Genomic DNA, 22,479 nt, shown 5'->3' with positions numbered 1-22,479 from the left:
AAAATTAAAAAAAGTACCTAGCTATAGTTGAGTTTTAAATACCGGAGATGTTGGGTTTGGTAATCTGTCTGAACTTCCTCCCCATCAGCAGGAGGTTCAAAACGCATTGCACAGTATGCTGCTGGTGTCTGAACCAGTGTTGGCAGTGCCAGGTGAGCATCCCTGTAATTTTATAAGTTTTTGCTTGACCCGGCAGGAGGTAGATTGGTAGTTTTCCGCAACAATAGTACCGTACTGCAGCATGTTTCCGCAGAACTGTGACATCTCTGTAATAATGCATTATTGACCTAAAGTTATATTTAAAGCGGGGGTTCACCCTAAAAACAAATTCTAACATTACATCCAGGATACTAACAACATTTACAGTATGCAGGTCTTTTTTTTTTTATCACAGTACTTACCGTTATATTGTGATTTTCTCCCCGGCTTCCGGGTTCTGATTGCTGCGGGACTGGGCGTTCCTATCCCTGGGTTAGATGATTGACGTCTGGTGAAACAGTTCCCATGTCGCACAAGGCGCGTCACCAGATTTCCGTAAATAGCCGAGCTACGAGTCGGCGCTATACGGCGCCTGTGCAGTCAGCTCTACACGGCAGGCGCAGGCGCCGTATAGCGACGACTCGCAGCTCGGCTATTAACGGAAATCTGGTGACGCGCCTTGTGCGACATGGGAACTGTTTCACCAGACGTCAATCATCTAACCCAGGGATAGGAACGCCCAGTTCCGCGGGAATGAGAACCCGGAAGCCGAGGAGAAAATCTCAATATAACGGTATGTACGGCGATAAAAAAAAAAGACCTGCATACTGTAAATGTTGTTCGTATCCTGGATGTAATGTTAGAAAATTGTTTTTAGGATGAACCCCCGCTTTAAGGATTAAACATTAGGGTATAGGGTTAGGCTTTAAATGAAGACAAAAAGTCAACTTGGGGCTTTCATTGATTTGCACATTGCAATCTATGAACAGGATATGAGAGCAAAGGGTAAAAGTCTCTTACCGTTTCTTCCTGAAAATAAGCTACAAAAAACACACTAGGGCACCCCAGATGTGTTGTAACTACATTTCCCATGATGCTCAAATACACTGTTGAGTGCATGCATAAGAATCATGGGAAATGTAGTTCCAAAACATCTGGGTTGCCAAGGTTCACCATCGTTGCACTAGGGTTTATTTTCAGGGGATGTCGTATTTATTTATTTATGGTATGTACAATATTGTACATTTATTCAAATGTCATCTTCTTGCATTGGTCATCACCAGTGGGGAGGCATGACCCTTGCATTGGTGATCAGTGGGGAGGAACGACCCTTGCATTGGTCATCAGTGGGGAGGAACGACCCTTGCATTGGTCATCAGTGGGGAGGAAAGACCCTTGCATTGGTCATCACCAGTGGGGAGGCATGAACCTTGCATTGGCCATCACCAGTGGGGAGGCATGAACCTTGCATTGGTCATCAGTGAGGAGGAAAGACCCTTGCATTGGTCATCACCAGTGGGGAGGCCTGACCCTTGCATTGATCATCACCAGTGGGGAGGCCTGACCCTTGAATTGGTCATCACCAGTGGGGAGGCATGACCCTTGCATTGGTCATCACCAGTGGGGAGGCATGACCCTTGCATTGGTCATCACCAGTGGGGAGGCATGACCCTTGCATTGGTCATCACCAGTGGGGAGGCATGACCCTTGCATTGGTCATCACCAGTGGGGAAGGCCTGACCCTTGCATTGGTCATCACCAGTGCGGGAGGCCTGACCCTTGCATTGGTCATCACCAGTGGGGGAGGCCTGACCCTTGCATTGGTCATCACCAGTGGGGGAGGCCTGACCCTTGCATTGGTCATCTCCAGTGGGGAGGCCTGACCCTTGCATTGGTCATCTCCAGTGGGGAGGCCTGACCCTTGCATTGGTCATCTCCAGTGGGGAGGCCTGACCCTTGCATTGGTCATCTCCAGTGGGGAGGCCTGACCCTTGCATTGGTCATTTCCAGTGGGGAGGCCTGACCCTTGCATTGGTCATCAACAGTGGGGAGGCCTGACACTTGCATTGGTCATCAGTGAGGAGGAAAGACCCTTGCATTGGTCATCACCAGTGGGGAGGCCTGACCCTTGCATTGATCATCACCAGTGGGGAGGCCTGACCCTTGAATTGGTCATCACCAGTGGGGAGGCATGACCCTTGCATTGGTCATCACCAGTGGGGAGGCATGACCCTTGCATTGGTCATCACCAGTGGGGAGGCATGACCCTTGCATTGGTCATCACCAGTGGGGAGGCATGACCCTTGCATTGGTCATCACCAGTGGGGAAGGCCTGACCCTTGCATTGGTCATCACCAGTGCGGGAGGCCTGACCCTTGCATTGGTCATCACCAGTGGGGGAGGCCTGACCCTTGCATTGGTCATCACCAGTGGGGGAGGCCTGACCCTTGCATTGGTCATCTCCAGTGGGGAGGCCTGACCCTTGCATTGGTCATCTCCAGTGGGGAGGCCTGACCCTTGCATTGGTCATCTCCAGTGGGGAGGCCTGACCCTTGCATTGGTCATCTCCAGTGGGGAAGGCCTGACCCTTGCATTGGTCATCACCAGTGCGGGAGGCCTGACCCTTGCATTGGTCATCACCAGTGGGGGAGGCCTGACCCTTGCATTGGTCATCACCAGTGGGGGAGGCCTGACCCTTGCATTGGTCATCTCCAGTGGGGAGGCCTGACCCTTGCATTGGTCATCTCCAGTGGGGAGGCCTGACCCTTGCATTGGTCATCTCCAGTGGGGAGGCCTGACCCTTGCATTGGTCATTTCCAGTGGGGAGGCCTGACCCTTGCATTGGTCATCAACAGTGGGGAGGCCTGACACTTGCATTGGTCATCACCAGTGGGGAGGCCTGACCCTTGCATTGGTTATCACTAGTGGGGAGACATGACCCTTGCATTGGTCATCAGGAGGTCGATCAGCCAAAGCTCAAGGCATCTCTCACAAACTATGGAGGACCCCCAAGGTTTCAGGAAACCCTGGTTGAGAATGCTTCTCTACAGTATTGCCCTTCGTTCCTCCCTGGCAGCTAAATAAATAGTCATGTAGGCATGTGAAGAGAGGAGTGGAGGAGCCGGGCCAGCACAGACAGCAATTGGACACTGCCAAAGAGAGACCAAGACATTCAAAAAAGGAGAGGGGGATGTGCTAGGGAATTTACTCCTGGGTAGTCCTAAATTCCACCGACTTCAATGAACCATTTGCATGTGAAATAAAAGAATTCTGGAAATGTAATCATTTAAAATACTGGCTTTTGCTTACAACTTCCTAAGTTGCTGCCAGGGTCTCTATAACAGCTGTGACATTAATACACTTATTCGGCTTGTTATGAGCGTTAACCCCTGCCCTGCCAGGTGGCTCCAGGTAGACCTGCCCTCGGGGTAGGCTTCCATCCATTGACGCTGAATAATGAATGAGTTGTATCATGTCAGGAGGCAGATATGGTTGTCTCCAGGGGCCGCATTGCATCCTCCAGCTGGGAGTAACACGTTGTGTCAATGATCATCTGTGCAGGAAGCGGCAGATCCGGTGCATATGGCAACGTGCCGATTCATAAACAAGGCATTTGTCATGAATAATAAGACTTTCATCTGTAACGGCAGCCTGGGTCCTAAGGGCAGGTTATATTTCTGTGTGGCTTTGCAGTCCTGCCAAATTCTGATGGAAGAGTTTGCCTGATACAAATATCTATTTTTTAAATCTGTTTATTGAGTATTTTGAATATACATAGGAATATACAGAGAATATCAACAAATATAGAATGCAAATAAATCCATATATGAAAGTACATATTCAGTACAGAAGTATATATACAAATATCTAAATGTCTTTTTATAATTGCAGTTTATTATTATTATTATTATTATTATTATTGTAGTCCCCAAGACCTATAAAGGCTTTTTTTTTTTTTACTACTTTTTATAAAAAAATAATAAAAAATCAGGTCTACCCCCTCTGCCAAACCCAACCTTTTGTTACACCTCCCAACCCTTTGTGCACCCCTATAAAGTGCACATAGTTACATAAGTCTGCATGAATATATTTCTGATATGTCACAACATACAGCAACAGTATAATTACAAAATAAAATAAAAAGCTGTCTGAGATTTAGTCTGGTGCATTGCCTAGGCTGAGATGATATCATCAGTCTGCTGCAGGCAGGAGGAAGCATTTCCTTGAGTCTCCTCCTTCCCCAGTGATCATACTGTGAATTGCAGCTTAAAGGGGTGTTCCAGCCTTTTTTTTAAGTTTATTAAAAGTCAGCAGCTACAAAAAGTGTAGCTGCTGGCTTTTAATAAACTGACAGTTACCTGCTCCACGGCTCCAGCGACGCGCCGGCCAGGGGTCCGCTCCTCGCCCCCCCCTCGCCGGCCGGCGTCTTCATTCTTAGTGTGGGCACCCGGCAGTGACAGCTTTTGGCTTCACGGCCGGGCACCCACTGCGCATGTGCGAGCAGCGCCGTCCGATTGGACAGGCGCTCGCCTACAGGGAGGGGCTGTGAAAAGGCGATTAAGCTAATCGCCTTTCCAGCCCCTCGGCGGAAGGAGGAAGTGGGACAGGAAGTTTACAAAAAATTACATGCCAAATGTGGCATGTAAGGGGGCGAGGAGTGGGTTAAGAGGAAGTTCCATTTTTAGGTGGAACTCCTCTTTAATGGCAAGTTCTATGAAGACAGGTGCAGTCTACTTCTTTCACTGCAGGTGGCGCTCATCGGCAGCGGTCTTGTAGCTGGAGAGGAACACCGTTCCTCTATGGTTTCCTGGGTCACTAGTGACACAATCTAGTTTGATGATGCCACCCCATGTGACTGACAGCTATCCTGCATTAGGCAGAGCCTATTTAAAGAAGAAGTAAAGCCATTCTGTAGACTTGTACCTACCGGTAAGCCTATAATAAGGCTTACCGGTAGGTACTATGAATATCTCCTAAAACAACGTCATGGTTTAGGAGATATTCACACTTCATGCAGCCGGTGATGTCACCGCCAAATGCGCTCTGATAGGACGGTATACCTGTGCCATCCCTTCGGAGCTCCATCCAACAATCCATGACTCCCGTGGGCATGCGCGGGAGTGACTTCATCGGGGCACAGGCAGACTGAGGACGCAGACTTGGAAGAAAGACTGAGTGATGATAAAAGTGTCTGTAATAGCTCACAGCGCGGCGGTGCAGGGCTTCATTCTAAGGTAAGTATTTGATAATGTGCTAGTATGCAATGCATACTAGCACATTATGCCTTTGCAGGGGTTTTAAAAGAAAATAAATTGAAGAGGTTTACTCCCTCTTTAAGGCCCTGGCTCCCAGGCTTTTGCGAGTTGGTACCCCTACTGTTGGAGACAGCACTATTGGTAGGAGGGAAAGCACAGGGTCTCAGCTCCTTTGGGAATGAGACAGCCAGGCCACATTCTGCTCCTAACAGATGCTGTCAGTCTGGCTAATACTTGCTCTCTTCTCATTACTGGAGACCGTGAGGAGCTGCTGCAGGGGCTGATCTTCGTCAAACAATTTCAAAATGGCCAATGCCTTCATATTGGGCTTCACCAACAAAGTTGTTGACCCTGTGAAGATCAGAAACATTGGGGGAGATTATTGTACTAAAAACTGGAGCGTGCAATCTGGAGCAGCTCTGCATACAAACCAATCAGTTTCCATGTTTTATTGTCAAAGCTTAAAGCGGAGGTCCAGCTTTACTTTTTTTTTAAAGTCAGCTGCTACAAACACTGTAGCTGCTGACTTTTAATAAGCATACTTACCTGTCCAAGGTGCCCGTGATGTCGGCCACCCGAGGCCGATCTGTCGATCTTGGCAGGTCCCGGCGCCGCCGTCCTCACTAAGGGAAACAGGCAGTGGAGCCTTGCGGCTTCACTGCCCGTTTCCTACTGTGCATGCGTGAGTCGCGCAGAGCTTTGTGAATGGGTGGTGTGTCCCAGAAGGCAGCGCGCCTCCATTTCCCAGGAGGCAACGCGAGGAGAAGAACACAGAACATTGTGTTAAAAGAAGGGTTTTTTTTTTTGGGGAGCTGCGGTGGCTCAACGCGATTGGCACTGCGCTGACAAGCCATTCACCTCTGCAGCTAGAGGTTCGGATCCCGGTCTCGGCTACATGTGAATTGAGTTTGATGGTCTCAGCCCGGCTCCCGGTGGGTGTGCTATGCGAGGTAAGCCTGCGCTTAGTACGCCCACCCCCCTCCCACAAAAACCACCACACTTACACGCACTCGAAATTGGGTTAACATGCACGCACTTTGACCACGCGGTCTCTAAAAAGAGAGGCAAAGGACTAACGGGGCTGGTTGAGCAGGCTAGATCCTCTCACTCCCTTATAGGGAGTCCCTCTGCCCCGTTGGGCTTCAAAGCGGAGCAGGTAGGGCGGGCTGTGTGGGAGGACCCCCTCACACACCCACCATTGCCACCCGGGGCATGGAGAAAGGGTTTTGTCGCAAAAACCAAACACTATCAAACAAAAAAGTGACGGTGATGAGTGAGGATCAATCAAAAAACATAAACAAGTTGATCAATAAAATAGAAAATTAAATAGTGGTAAGTGCAGCCAAAAAAACTTTTCCACCTGTCACACTACACTGGTGCTTCTCCAACCTCTCCAGCTGTCCACAGCCTTCTCTCTATGGTGCTAGTGCACACCTCCTCGATCAATCCCTAATAGAGAGGGAAGAGAGAAAACGGAGAGCCTCCAATGGTTTATGTAAAAAGCAGGGGGACGTTTATTGAAGAAAAATCTACGCTTACATCAATGTTAAAATCAAGTGCAATAATAGAAACAGCCAGCGGCGTCCTCAGCGCCTGCTTACGTCACTCCAGGTGTACGTCTGTCCACGGCCAATCCCTACGCGTTACGACACAGTCACGTGTCTTCATCTGGGGAACCTGATTGGTCGTGCCAGATGTGTTTTTATATCCATGTTGTTGTAGTCCGCCGCATATAGTATACCGCGGCCATTGTATTGGTTATACAACCCGTCCAATAGTAGCCGTCATTAGCTAAAAAACGGGTGACAATTCACAAATATCCTTGCGGACATCACTGTTACTTGTTCAAGCACCGAAATTGTTAAAAAAAAGCAGGTTAAAAAATAAATATATATATATATATATATATATATATATATATATATATATATATATATATATATATATATATATTAAAACCGCCATTGAGGCTGGATTAAAAATATATTAGAAGATATATATAAAAATACTCATAGCGCACCTTACACAGAACATCACCGTGGACGAGGAAGTGGCAGATTAACAATTTTTCAAATTTTTGGGGGCCTTTTTGGCTTTTTTTCTTCTTTTTTTTTTTTTAGGGTGGACCTTCCCTTTAAGTGATCAAGCTGAAGTTAGAAGCTGCAGCTGCTTGGTTATAATGAACCGGTCAGCAGATACTGCTCATATCCAGCGCAGCTTAAGGAAGATAGACATTGATGAATTCTGATTGGCTGCTCTGGGTTGTACAACCTTTTTTGCCTTTTCCTTATAGAAACAACTAGGTGTATTAGTATCCAGCTGATGGAGCAATCACAGTGATAAATAGAGCAGCTGCATGGTTGCGGACGCTCCATTAATCTCGCACGCTGTATAGCCAGGGGTGTACAAACTCACTCTGGCAGGGAACAGATGTTAGTCAGTCCAGGTTTGATGTAGACGTATGATTTCATGTGATCGGAGCAGAAATCTGTGTATTGTACTGATCCAAAGGCAACTTCACTTATCGTTTACCAATCTTGTTCCCGAATCTTGCAGAGTAGTCATTGTGTAATCATATATGGTGAAATGGATAGATGGTTACCATAGCAAAGGCTTATAAATCGGGTGTAGGAACATATGCGGCATTGATTAACAATTTAGGAAGGTTTTCTAATATCCACAGCAGTGGCAGCTAGTGGTATATTTTTTTGGGGGGGTGGCAGAAAACAATCGACCCGCCGACAGACCAAGCTCCCCCCGGTAACCAGCCCGCACTTACCCCATCTAGGTCACGGGCAGCGCTTCTTCCTGGCGATGGCTTCACCATGCATCTTGTTTCCTCCTCGGCTTCGGTGGCTTCCCCTGCATCTCCTTCCTCCTCGGCTAATAGGATCGCTTCTCCTCTTAGCCAATCGGATGACGGTCTCAGGACCCACTTCCTGTTTGGCCGGGAGGAGATTTAGGAAGACAATGGCAAATATTTGTTTGCTATTGTCACACAACTGGGTGGGCTCGGGGCGCAGTGCTCTGCACCCCAAGCCCACCCTTTTTTGAAGCCAATTGGAGCCTCAGGCTATTAATCGCCTGCTGCTGCAAAAAAATCCCCACTGGAATCCATGTGTCCGGCACCCCGCATGTGGATTAGGGGGCCGGGCGCATGGATTAGGAGGGGGGGGGAGCCCATGCGCCCCAGATAAACAGGGCCACCACTGATCCACAGTCTGCAACCAAACAATTGAAGCGGGTAGAGAATGTGCCTTTTGGCGAGCAATCTTATTTTAGCAGGATTAAAAGATTATAGGCGTCTAAGGTAGGCCAAGGTGCCACATCCCTTGCACATACATTTTGTAGAAAATGATAGAGGGGGATCAGGATTTTTTTAGGCAGCATAAAAATAAACAAAATCTTCTAAAACAATATTTATTGAAAGTCCAGGAAAAGGAGACACTCACTTAAGGGGGAGATCTCAATCTTAATGCCAGGATTTACAGCATTGGAAAGTATGTGCTTTCTAATCTAGCGTGCATTAGGAGAAGGAAGCCGTTCCAAGTTATTACCTACTTTACGCGGTGGATGTAATTATGGAACATCCGTGATCTGAGCACTTAAGGGCTGGTGAAAATTTGGCTTATGCTACACACTTGATGCATTTCAGATGCATAGTGTTGTAAAGAGGATGTTTAAAAGCAGTCTCCCCTGATCTCCATTAATGACACTTTAGTGGTAATCAACGTTCACTGTATGACTGACTGATCCTCCGCTGGGATACTGTGGACATCTCCATGAAGCATACTTTGTTACAAAACATTATGACCATGCTAAAGGATGTTCTAATAACGCAGAACTGTGATAAGTTGTGATGTCATTATAGGGTACTCTTTTTAATAGCATTTTAGAGAATAAGTCCTGATATCTTTGGGCATTTCAGCCCCATGATATCATTGCCATATTAGATCAACAACTTCATGAGCGTTCCCCTTGTGTATAAAGTTGTAGAGGGGGTAATTCACCAGCAGCTTATTGCACCAGCACTGACCGCTTCTTCAGGGTTGGACCGAACTCAAGCTCATTCCTCCTTGAGGTTGCCAGGGGTTTCTTGAGCAGTGATCAATGGGGAGCTGATCTACCTACGCTAGCCACTAATGCAAGGGTCTATACTGGCCATTAATGTTAGACGCCAACATTTTTGGACTGGCACAAACCACTTCCTTCCAGATTAGGAGAACCCAAGCTCATGCCTCCTCTTGAGGTTGCAAGGGGTCCCTTGAGTAGTGATCACATGGGGAGTTGATCTCCTACAGCTAGTCACTAGTGCAAGAGGGCCCATTTACACTGACCAATGTTAGGGGACACCAACAGCTTCTTGCCAGGCATGGAGCGAACCCAAGCTCATTCCTCCTTTCGAGGTTGCAAGGGGTTCCTTGAGCAGTGACTAATGAGGAGCTGATCTCCTACCGCTAGTTAGTAGTGCAAGGGGGCCCATCTACACTGACTATTATTGTTAGGGGACACTGACATTTTTGGACTGGCACCGACTTCTTCCTTGCAGGGATGGACTGAACCCAAGCTCATTCCTCTTGAGGTTACCGTGGGTTCCTTGAGCAGTGACCAATGGGGAGCTGATCTCCTACCTACACTAGCCACTAGTGCAAGGGGGCCCATGTACACTGACCATTAATTTTAGGAGACACCTACCTTTTTAGGCCTCGTTTACACTTGCAGTTGGGATTGGGGTTGGTAAAACACGTAGTGGAGCCATGTCTTTACTGCCTCCTCCCGACGGCTCCCCATTAAGCTGCAGTGAACAAGGATGTACACATGCGGCCACAGTAGGGTGACCACGTGTCCCGGATTGCCCGGGACAGTCCCGCATTTTGCAGGTCTGTCCCGGTACCTTCATTCCAGGACAATACAGTGTCCTGGAATGAAACTGGCACAGCCACCCCCCAAGCCAAACTAATGCCCCCAAAAAAGGCCACCACATCACCGCTTAACTCACTGACAGTACTTGTCCTGGCCGGGAATGCCTTGACTATGGTATACCAGAATTCACCCTGACCGCTAAAGCCCCTTTACAGTTAATACCCCCACTTAACCTTTAATAAATAATGAGACCACTACTTAGTGTTGGAGTAAAAACTGGCCGTAGCAGCCTCCTTTATTTTAAATACTCTTTAAATAATCATAAATAACCAATAACAAAAACCAATAACACATAGAGAAAAAACACTTATTTCCTGAGATAATAACCTCTCTAACATGGTGCTGGACTTTGCAGGACCCATTAACCCTTAACTCGTTAACCTTTAAACTTTGTAACTATGTAACACTTTTTTGGCACTGCGGTGTCCTAACCTCTGGTCATAGGCCTCAAGCCGAAGCTGGCTCAAAGACGACCATTGACCGCAGTGCAGGGGTCAAGTCCTGGGGAAAAAAGTGTGGGAACTCCCACCCAAAATCCACTCCCCCACCAAAAAAAAAAAATGATACGCTCATATGCATAATTACTAAACCGCATATTTTTTTTTAAGCAAGTTCTTTATAAATCTCTCGATAATTCGCGGCAGACCTCCTCAATGTCTCCTGGGAACAATGACAAAAGCTCCCAGGAGACATTGCGGCATCGAGGAAGTGACGGAATACCCGCACACTACCCGATGAATCCATATACAGGAAGCGGCCGGTAACACAAAGGATTACTAAGGTTCGCCTGCCCCTGACAGTGACTCGAGCTGGGCATCGCCGCTTAGTGAAGGATTGGCTCGGGTGGCTTGGCTGCTCTTGGCTGCTCTAGTCCTGCAAAGGGAACTGCGTTCCTGCTGAGAAAAAAGTGCAGGAACTCCGTTCCCACGCGTTCCCGCAGGACTTGAGCCCTGCCGCAGTGCCCCCATTCACCAACCTTCCAGCTACATTAGTAGACTGGGAACTAGAAACCCCTTCAGAAACCATCCACCACTGGGTACTGGTGTCCATCTTTGGGGTAATATCTTCTCCTGCAAAGTCCAAAAACACCCGCCACTGCCACGACAACGTGATCCATAAACCTGAAAGAAAAGAAAACACCAAAACAGCACCAAACCACATACCAATTCATCCATATACCATCAATACCGTAATCAATAAAACCCCAGAATAAAGGGAGGGTGGGTGGGAACTTCACTCCCCCACGCTGCCTCTGCCCGGGAAACTGAGAGTAAGAGATATCTGTGATCTCTCCTCCCCTGCTCTGCTCCTCCCCCCACAGCTACTAGGGTTTCTGTTAACCCTGTCATGGCCGGCCCTACACTGACTTCCAGTTGCTCCGGGCCTCACTTGACTATGGTATACCAGAATTCACCCTGACCGCTAAAGCCCCTTTACAGTTAATACCCCCACTTAACCTTTAATAAATAATGAGACCACTACTTAGTGTTGGAGTAAAAACTGGCCGTAGCAGCCTCCTTTATTTTAAATACTCTTTAAATAATCATAAATAACCAATAACAAAAACCAATAACACATAGAGAAAAAACACTTATTTCCTGAGATAATAACCTCTCTAACATGGTGCTGGACTTTGCAGGACCCATTAACCCTTAACTCGTTAACCTTTAAACTTTGTAACTATGTAACACTTTTTTGGCACTGCGGTGTCCTAACCTCTGGTCATAGGCCTCAAGCCGAAGCTGGCTCAAAGACGACCATTGACCGCAGTGCCCCCATTCACCAACCTTCCAGCTACATTAGTAGACTGGGAACTAGAAACCCCTTCAGAAACCATCCACCACTGGGTACTGGTGTCCATCTTTGGGGTAATATCTTCTCCTGCAAAGTCCAAAAACACCCGCCACCAGCACCCAAAGGTAACCCCTTACCTATGGGAGCACCTCCACACCCTCATCGCTTGCTGTACCCCCTCCTCTAAACGCAACACCCACATATCAATCCCCACGTCCGTGAGGTGAACACCATCACTCCTGAGGTATCTCCATGTGTCCACTTCCAATTCGGGGTGCCGAACCACTAGCCCCCCGTTCCTGAGCACAAACCGCCCCACATTTCTGTTTATCTTCCTGCGCGCCCGATTCACCCCCTCTACCGACCTGGCCATCCTCCATGTTGACCTGGCCACCATGTCTGACCACACCACTATCGTATCCGGAAAGGACATCCGGATCCGCTGAAAGTCAAATTTAATGTCCCGTGCTATCTCCATCATCGATCTCACTCCAAGATCATTCCCCCCGGCGTGAATAACCAGAACCTCCGGTGGCCTGTCCAGCTGTGCAAATTTGTGCACCTCCGGCACCACCTTGCTCCATAACATCCCGGGGACCCCCAACCACCTTACACTCGCCTCCTGTCTCGATATTCCCAGCTGGCGACCGGTCGGGCGATCATCCGCCCGTCTGGCCCCCCGAACCACATAGGAGTGGCCCATTATCCAGACCAAAAGCGGTCCAGTACCTGAAAAACAGTAAACAAAAAAAAAAACACGTCACCAACATACCCACATAGAGATAACCCGCTTTTGAGTAATCCCTGTCACCCCCTTTGCCCCGTAACTCAAAACCCCACTCCCCAGACCTTCAACCCAAACTAGCCACCAGCTGCGGCCTAACATATAATTGAAACCGCCTGGATTCCCAACGCCCTATCCTCTTTATTGCCTCTTCACCCAGTCCATTCCTTGCCGCTTCCGTAGCTGCCCCGATCCTAAAGGAATGAGCCGAGAACTCCTTTGCCACCAGGCCCAATGCCCCCAGACACTTCCTAAACACTGCCACAAACTGATATCGTGACATCGGGGACCCATTTTCGTGTACCAAAAAGGCGCCCCCCACCCCCGGACGTATGTCCAGGTAGTCCCTTACCAGCCCGACCGGGCACAACTCCGACCCTTCAATTGGGAACACATGAACCGCCCTTCCCTTGCCACTCTGATCCGTTTTGGACCTTCTGAGCCACAACGTGACCCCCTCCGGGGTCCAACCGACATCCGCAACTCCCATGCCCCCCTGGACCAATTTCGACGGGCTCACCAGCTCGCCCACCCTAAAGGCCCCAAAAAATGCCAGCGCGAATGCCGCGCGGAACAATGTAACTTCAAACCTGGATGAACATATCGCCCCCACTTTAGCCAGGATTCCTCTCAAAACTTCGAAAGACACCGGGCGGCGAGCGTCAGGTCGCCGCCCCTGTTTCCTGTACCCTTTCAGAGCTTGTCGCACCCAGAAGTCCTTTGTAAGATCCGGCCACCCTTGCCATTTGAACAGAAATGCCAACCCGGCCAATTTCTTATCCAACGCCGACGGCGACACTCCCGCTTCCATGTTTCTAGACAAAAAATACAGAACCAGTGTCCTCACCTCCGGTCCCGAAAGGTGAACCTCCGATTCCCTCACCAAATCGCTCCACTCCGACCATACCTTCTCATAGGCCGCCCAAGTACCCGCACTCAACGATTTCCTAATCCAGGTGGAGATTGTTCCAATGGAATCTGCCACAGCCACTCCGGACAAGGGACCCCCCGTTCCTCTGCCTCCGGCACCAGCTCCCGGAACCTGTCCCACTGAAACCGAGACAAAGCGTCAGCCACGACATTGTCCACACCCGGTAAGTGCACCGCATACACAAACACATTCAGCTGCATACAGCGCAGCACCAAGTGTCTCAGGAGACGAATCACTGGGGGAGAAGATGCGGTAACTCGATTGATCACCTGCACGACCCCCAAGTTATCCCCATGGAAGCGCACCTTCCGATCCCGGAAAGACGTGCCCCATAACTCAACCGCCAGCACCACTGGAAACAGCTCCAGCAGCACCAAATTCTTTGTAAAGCCCGCAGTCACCCAAGACTGCGGCCAAGAGCCAGCGCTCCACTGACCCTGAAAGAAGGCCCCAAAGCCCGCACCCCCGGCCGCATCTGTATACAGCTCCAGGTCAAAATTGCTGACCGGGCCGGACATCCACAAGGCCCTGCCGTTAAAACCCTCTAGAAAAAAGTGCCATACCCGCAGGTCCTCCCTATGCTCCTTCACGAGCCGCACATAGTGATTGGGCAACCTAACACCCGCAGTGCTAGCCGACAGCCGACGACAAAAAACCCTCCCCATCGGGATAATCCTGCAGGCAAAATTCAGCTTACCCAACAACGACTGCAAAGCCCGCAGCTGCACCTTATGCACTCCAATCATACCCCTGACCTCCGCCTTGAGGCCTTCTAGCTTATCCTGCGGCAAACGACATTCCATCTTCTCGGCGTCTATGACTATGCCCAGGAATTGAATGACAGACCTAGGACCTTCCGTCTTTTCGGGCGCCAAAGGCACCCCAAAACGTTCCGCTATGTGTTCTAGCGTAGATAACAAAACTGCACAAATCCGTGACCCCCCCGGTCCAATGCAGAGAAAGTCATCTAGATAGTGGATGACTGAATTCACTCCCACAACGTCTCGCACCACCCATTCCAAAAAGGAACTGAATTGTTCGAACAACGCACAGGATACCGAGCAGCCCATGGGCAGACATTTGTCCACATAGAACTCCCCTCCCCAGTGACACCCCAACAGTCTGAAGCTGTCCGGGTGCACCGGCAACAGCCGGAAGGCCGCCTCGATGTCCGACTTGGCCATCAACGCCCCCCGACCGTATTTCTTGACCCATCCCACCGCCGCGTCAAACGATGTGTAGCACACCGAACAATCGCCCGCATCAATCGCATCATTTACCGACCCCCCTTTCGGAAATGAGAGGTGGTGAATGAGTCTGAACTTGTTTGGTTCCTTCTTCGGTACCACCCCCAACGGTGATACCACCAGACCCTCCAAAGGGGGGGATTCAAACGGGCCCCCCATGCGGCCTAGCCCCACTTCCTTCCGTAATTTCTCAGAAACCACTTCGGGGTGTTGGAGAGCCGAACGCAAATTCTTGGACAGCGGCGGAACCACCGTCAAGCTACAAGGAATACGGAACCCCACAGTAAAACCTTCCTCCAGGAGCTGAGCCGCCGCTCTGTCCGGATACCTACCGAGAAACGGCAGCATCCTTCTCACCATCACCGGGGTGCTCCCTCTTACCTGAAGAATCCCCGGGACGTCCCTTGCCCTGCTTGAAGCAGCGGGAAGAGGGGTGATTACCCCCACACCCGGAGCACTCATGCTTGTATCGGCACGACCCCCCAAACTTGCAGCTACCCTCGTTGAACTGCCAACAAACCCCTTTTTTCTTTCCGGCCGACTGTCCCAGGGAAGAGGCTCCGCCGGCCCCCCCCCTGAAAAAACGGCGCCGACGTCCTCGGAGCCGTCATAAGCCGCATCCAAAGGCTAATGTCCTTGGCGTCCCAACGAATTTCCGGCCTGATCGCCCGACGTTGCCTGAACTGTTCGTCATATCTAATCCAACCTGTGCCCCCATAGCACCTGTAGGCCTCACTGATCGCCTCCTGGTAACTGAAGAGCGCCGAGCAGTGCTCGGGGTTCTTCTCGCCAATCACACTGGCCAAAATGGAATACGCCTGCGACCAGTTTGCAAACGTGCGAGGTATTAGCCTGTACCTCCTCTTCTCCTCATCTTCCTTCTTAGAATCCTCTGGTTTTACCCTGTCCAAATTGAATTTTTCCAGCGGTAACAGCGCGAATATCTCCACGTACTCGCTCTTCCAGATCTTTTCCCGTACCTCCTGTTTCAGATGCGACCCCAGCGGCGCATCGTAACAGGTGTAAACCTGTCCCCTAGCCTCATCCGCTAGCCGTACTAAATCCCGTTTTTTTGAAGCGGCCCCCGCCGACTCGGCGGTAACCTCCGGCTGCACTGATGCCCCGGCCCCCAAGCCGCCCCCACTTGCCTCCTTTCCAGCTACCACCAACGGCGTAGTGGCAGCCGCCACCGCCGCCGCGGCCACCCCCGTAGCTCCCCCGACCGGCCCCCAAGCCGCCGCCGGGCTTGCGGGAGGTCTGTCCCCCCCTTTTAGCTGACTGACCAGAGCCTCTAACCCTGACAAAAACCTTTGCAAACCCACATCACCTCCAGCAATACCCACCTGTGCATCCGTAACCTGGGACGCCGGTGCAACAACCACATTCCTCTCAACCACATCAACACATTGCCTATTAGAAACATCAGTGTAAAATGACTTACCGGGCTGCGTGGAAGCAATCCCATCAGCCGACCGTCTCGAATCCCTCGTTGCTGGTATCGTCCTGGGCAAGACCTCGTCCTCAGATCCCGACCGCTCTCCCTCCGACCGATCCTCCTCCTCCGATGATGACCCACCGGGCGGCTCGGTCCCGGAGGCCGAAGGCCCAGGGCCGGATTCACTCCCCCTGCGGGCCCTGGACCCGTGCGGCGATTTTGCCGAAGCTTTCCTGCTTGGCGTAACCCTGTTGCTGCCGACGCGCTCCACCTCCTGCAAGTGGCTAGCCGAGGAAGCTGGGGGGCTAGCCACCGTGGCCTGCGATCCCACTCGCCGAGACCCCACCACCGGGCCCGTCACTGCCTGATCCACACGCCGGGCGGGCAAGGCCGCCGCATCTGAGCCCCCTGGCCGTCCCCCCCCTTGCACCCACGCTACTCCTGGTGCCCCCGGCTGGGCCTTCCGACACAATACCCGCCGCCCGCTTCGCGGGGGGGCCCGAAGGGGCCCTGCTATGTCCACTATCCCCCCTCTGCCGTCCCGGGGATATACTGGGCGAATACCGGCGGGGGGGGCGGGACGAGCGCGTCCGCGAGGCCCCCCGGCCTGTGTGACTAGGCCCCGACGACGCTGCTCCCATGCCTGTGTGATCAGGCCCCGATGCGACCTGAATTGTGTCCCCGTGTGCCCGCACTGCTCCCCGGACCGACCGTTCAGGCCCCGACTCCGCCAGCACCACACCTGTGTGCTCCGGCCCCGATGCTGCCTGTCCGGTCTGGACGCGGCTAGGCCCCGACGCCATGCGCCCCATGTCCCCTCCATCCTGCGATAAAAGCGCCCCCAACTGCCTCTGCAGCCAGTCCTCACCCCGGATAGCCGCCTCCGCCCTCAATCTCCCGAATAAATCCTCGATCGCAGCCATCGCCGTGACAATTTGGGACAAGCGAAATCCCTGCAGGCTGAGCAGACACAGCAGGCACTTCACTCCCCCACGCTGCCTCTGCCCGGGAAACTGAGAGTAAGAGATATCTGTGATCTCTCCTCCCCTGCTCTGCTCCTCCCCCCACAGCTACTAGGGTTTCTGTTAACCCTGTCATGGCCGGCCCTACACTGACTTCCAGTTGCTCCGGGCCTCACTGGAGGAGCACAGTCCCTGCCCCCTGCTTGTGATTAGAGAAAAATCATAAATCCCACCTCTTGTGTCCAATCACTGTGCTGTGATTCGTTACACCACAAGCTGATTTTTGGGAAGGGGGGGGGCCTGAATGATAGTTTGGAAATGTAGTCACCCTAGGCCAGGGGTGCCCAACCATTTGAAGAACGAGGGCCACGTAAGCAACTTGGTAACCAGTCGAGGGCCACAATGAGCGGAGCGGGCGGATGACAGGTCTTGGCTACTCTATAGGCCCTCCGATCCACCCAGATGAAAGGGGACACATTCTCTTTTCATTTTCAGATTGGAGGTAGGCGGCGTAAACGGACATCTGTCGCTCTATAGAGGTGAATTGAGGGTCCCATTTGGTTGGGCTGATCATGTGAAAAGGGCATAAGACTGCTTTCACACTGATGTGCTGCGATTTACCCACACCACAGAGTCAGCGTAGTGCACCTGTGTCTATCCTGCGGGTTAGCTGAACTTTGCCATAGACTCCGCCTGTGGCAAAAGCCTGCGCTGTATAGGAAGCATCGGCTTATGGGGCTCTGCTCCGCAGCCGCTTTCTTCTTGTACCACCAGCTTCATTCACAACACTGATGCTGTGGTATGGAGGGTCGGCAGCCTGCGATCTGGGGTGCCAACCCACCATTCCAGAACAGGAGGTCGCGGGCCACCTCAGAGGGCTCCGCGGGCCACATGTGGCCCCCGGGCCACTGGCCTGCCACCCCTGCCCTAGGCCATAGTGCTTTGCTTCTTCCTATCATGCTTGGCAGTTCTGCCCACCAAATGCTACCAAATGCAAGTTGTTTTCGGTATTATGGTGCTGGAGACACAACGCCTCCTCCAGCGCCTGTCAAACATTCTCTGAAGTGTGATCCACTACAGAGGGCTAACGCTAGTGTATACTAGCCCTCAGTGTCTGTTTCTTGTCTGTCATTATTATTCATTTAATTTTTGAACTGCTTCAGAGCAGTATTGCGTTCTCTCCTGCCAAACAGGGCTGTGTGGTTTGGCAGAACTGTGTAAATCTCAGGACTGGATAGAGAGATATTTATCATTTGGCAGGTGAAACGCCTTCCTTTTTTTATGTATTTAATTTGTGTATTTAGTTGTTTGCCTAAAGTCCGGCTTTAATCTACAGATTTAGGTTTCTGTTTTTATATGTAGCACCCTGGTGTTTAGGCAGGGTTGCTAACAAATTTTAGTTTGCCGGGTAGTAATTGTCCTGGCTAATTGTTAGAAGATCCACTGATTCCCCTCTAATTCTGGAATTGCTGCACCTTTTCTCTTCTATCACTAGGTGGCACTGTGGCTGGTGACATTAGATCGACGGGGGCATAGCAAGGTCAGATCCTGAATGGTTTGGGTATCTCAGCCAATTGGTGGGGGTTTCTTTAGTTCCTTGGCCTGCTGGGAGAGCCTATTTATTTAGGTGAAGTCAGTTGATTGAGGTTCTGTGCCACCTGGATGGCTGTCTAGGTGGACGTGTGTTATGTCGCCCTGGGTTGCTAGGCTGAAAGCCAGAGGCCTATCCCGGGGACACCTGGCTGATAGGTTGCCTGAGGCAGGAGAAGCAGGGTTGGGACTGCAGGATTGGAGTCCAACCAAGTTGCGACGGTTCAGCTGGACGGGGAACCAGTTGTGGTCGGAAGTAAAGGGGAAGCAATCGCCACAAAATCTGCCAATTAACATCTACCCAAGGGTGTCCTGGCCCTAACCCGCTCTCTCACTGTGCTTGTTAATAGACCATAAATCTCTTGTTCGCATTCAAAATCTGACTGGTGCCCAATTCATCCATCTTGCATTACACCCACTACGTCTAGTAACCCACTCTACAAAGAAGGATGTCAGCTCTCCCTGATTCTGAAGGTCACCTAGCGGTCTGGTTGGTCGATTTATTTATTTATATATATATATATATATATATATATATTATTTATTATAGTGTACTTCCTGTGCAGCATTTTAGGTTGATCACTGAAAACACATTAACAAATTAACAAATAATGGAACAATCGTTGGCATTTCAGCAGCCATTTTGTTCCTCCTTTTAAGTTTGTTGTGTTAACCTCCTGTACTCCTTTGTGTGATGCAGGTGATTCCCAACTGGAAGGAACAGGAGTGGAACACGGAAAAGCCTGAAAATTACACCGGGATCTTTCACTTCAATTTCTGGCGGTTTGGGGAGTGGATAGATGTGGTGATCGATGACAGACTCCCGACAATCAATAATGAGCTCATCTACTGCCATTCCAATGAGAAGAACGAGCTGTGGTGTGCATTGGTGGAGAAGGCTTATGCCAAGTACGTAGCGGCCCCGGTGCTTTTCTCTTATTTTATAGGTCCATCACTACAATAGGCTACTGTACAGTATGTACCCACAAGTCAAGTGGAAGAAGTCCAGGGTAAGGTAATGAAAATGTCTGTAAGGCTTCGTTCACACGGGATGCACTACAGTGTACGCCCATGCAGGGGAGTTCACAGGAGTTCCATGCATTTTGGCGTAGGTAGTGCCATTGGTGTCTGCCACTGCTCCCAATTTGACATCTCTGTGGGCACGCTTCCCCAAACTCTCACTCCCACTGTGTTCCCAGTGCAGCTGCTGCATCTAAATTGACATCAATGGGGGATGATGATTTATTATTATACAGGGTTTATATAGCGCCTGCAGTTTGCACAGCACTCTACAATATAAAGGGAATCAAAACAATTATAATCCCAGTTCAATACAGTAGGAATAAAAGGGGCTTACAATCTAGGGAGGGGAAGGTGGTACAAATAATAGCTGTGAGGGATGATCTGATTGAGGTGACCCAAGTATAGTTTTTAGGTGGAGGTGGGGTACGTTTCCCTGAATAAATGAGTTTTTAAGGATCACCAAAAGGTAGACGGGGTAGGAACTGATCGGATATACTGGCATAGGGAGTTCCAGAGGATGGGAGGGGTTTTGGAGAAATCCTGAAGACCAGGATGAGAGGAAGTAACAAGGGATCTAGAAAACAGTGGGGTAGATTCAAAGAGCAATTGCGTCTGCGTAACCATAGTTACGCAGCGCAATTGCTTACCTGCGCCGGCGTTACGAATGCTCCTTATTCAGGAACCTTGTTACGCCGACTGCAGCCTAAGAAATGACTGGCATAAGGCTCCTTATACCGTCATATCTTAGGCTGCATTCTTACGCAGGCCGCTAGGTGGCGTTCCCGTTGTGGTCAGCGTATAGTATGCAAATTGCATACTAACGCCGATTCACAACCCTACGCGAGCCCTGTGTACGCAGTTTACGTTGTTTGCGTACGTCGGTTTTTGCGTAAGGCTGACCCTGCTATTAGCAGAGGCAGCCAATGCTACGTATACCCGTCGTTCCCGCGTCGCAAAATTTCAAATTTACATTGTTTGCGTAAGTGAATCGTGAATGGCGCTGGACGGCATTCGCGTTCACTTTGAAGCAAATGACGTCCTTGCGACGTCATTTACCGCAATGCAGGTCGGGAAAGTTTCCCGACGGAGCATGCGCACTACGCTCGGCACGGGAACGCGCCTAATTTAAATGATCCACGCCCCCTACGGGATCATTTAAATTGCACGCGCTTACGCCGGGCATTTTGCCGGAGCGCCCACGCAATTTACGGAGCTACTGCTCCGTGAATCGAGGGTAGCGCAGATAATTTGCGGGGGCGCAGGGCAAAAACGGTGCCCTGCGCCTACGTAAAAACTGCGCAAATCTAACTGAATCTACCCCAGTAGGTTTTGGGAGGAGCAACGTGGACGATTTGCCTGATATCTCTGGATGGATGGCTTTGTATGTTGTGGAAGTCAGAGGCGGGATTGAAAGGGGCAGCAGTCACGGCTTGGTTAGTTAGGTGTATAGTATCTGGCAGCAGCATTCGTAATAGACTGAAAGGGAGTCTGTGTAAAGGTAGGCTAGTGAGGAGGGAGTTGCAGTAGTCAAGGGGGGAACACCTGTGCATCCCCATGGGGAAACCGCGGCCCTTTCATGGGCATTGGCTGTAGTTCACGCCTTTGAACGAGGCCTAAGAGGTTATTATTGAATGAGGAAATGCAGACTGGGCTCTTATGCATTTTAAAGACAGAATACAAAATTACAAGAATTTGCTTTTTTTAAGCCAGGCTCTCATTGTGCCTTTTGCGGTTTCCTATAGGATAAAAGGGGGTTGTAAGGTACAAGTTTGAGTTGGGGTAGTAAGTTATCTGAACTACCCTAGTCAAGTGTAACTCTTCTAATAATGGTTGGAGTAGGGCTTTAAAGGCAGCCTATTGGAATGTGAATTATCCTCATCCAAGCTCCCCATAACATATTGTTTCTGATTACCAGGCTGGCGGGATGCTACGAGGCTCTTGATGGCGGCAACACAGCAGACGCCCTTGTTGATTTCACCGGCGGGGTCTCCGAACCCGTCGAGCTCTTAGAAGGAGAATACAACGCGGACGCCAATAAGAGAAATGAACTTTTCGAGCGAGTCCTGAAAGTACATAATCGCGGAGGCCTAATCAGCTGCTCCATCAAGGTCGGTCTTTGTTTCCGCTAATAGAACGCTCAAATGAATGTAAAATGTCATGCCAGCGGGAGATCGGCTGTGTAACTCGTGTTAATAAGAGCTTTTATCTCCTCTCATGAATAGAAATGTCACTTATAATCAAAACAGGGGGTCTAGACGTGAAATACTGCATTACTGAGAAACCACTGAGCTTGTTAAAGGGGACCTGTCATGTTTTTTCAATGAGTGCTGAAAGGTGGCGAATCCGAATTGTGTTTTGCGTGAAAATACATTTAGATTTCTTGCAGTATTTGATGCTCCTTGAGTCTGATTTCCAGGACACTGGGGGAGATTTACTAAAACTGGAGAGGGCAAAATCTGGTGCAGCTCTGCACAAAAACCAATCAGCTTCCAGGTTTTAGCCCACGTTCACATTGGGTCAATTTGGCATATGCCGGCATGCCAATTTTGCCGGCAA

The 22,479-nt window shown here is 50.2% G+C and overlaps 1 protein-coding gene across 2 annotated transcripts in view; it reads left to right on the top strand.

The window, feature by feature from the left end:
- Window positions 1-22,479, top strand: part of CAPN5 (calpain 5) — a 182,932-nt gene that overhangs the window by 119,571 nt on the left and 40,882 nt on the right. For both annotated transcript variants that reach the window (XM_040339990.1, XM_040339991.1), the window contains exons 4-5: window positions 19,601-19,809; window positions 21,839-22,031. In XM_040339990.1, coding sequence (XP_040195924.1) covers window positions 19,601-19,809; window positions 21,839-22,031 — 402 coding nt within the window. The remainder of the gene's footprint in view (window positions 1-19,600; window positions 19,810-21,838; window positions 22,032-22,479) is intronic.

The sequence above is a fragment of the Rana temporaria genome, chromosome 2 (assembly GCF_905171775.1).
Source record: "Rana temporaria chromosome 2, aRanTem1.1, whole genome shotgun sequence".
Lineage (NCBI taxonomy): Eukaryota > Metazoa > Chordata > Amphibia > Anura > Ranidae > Rana > Rana temporaria.
Note: the sequence above shows the minus strand (reverse complement) of the source record. Positions and strands in the feature narration are given on the sequence as shown.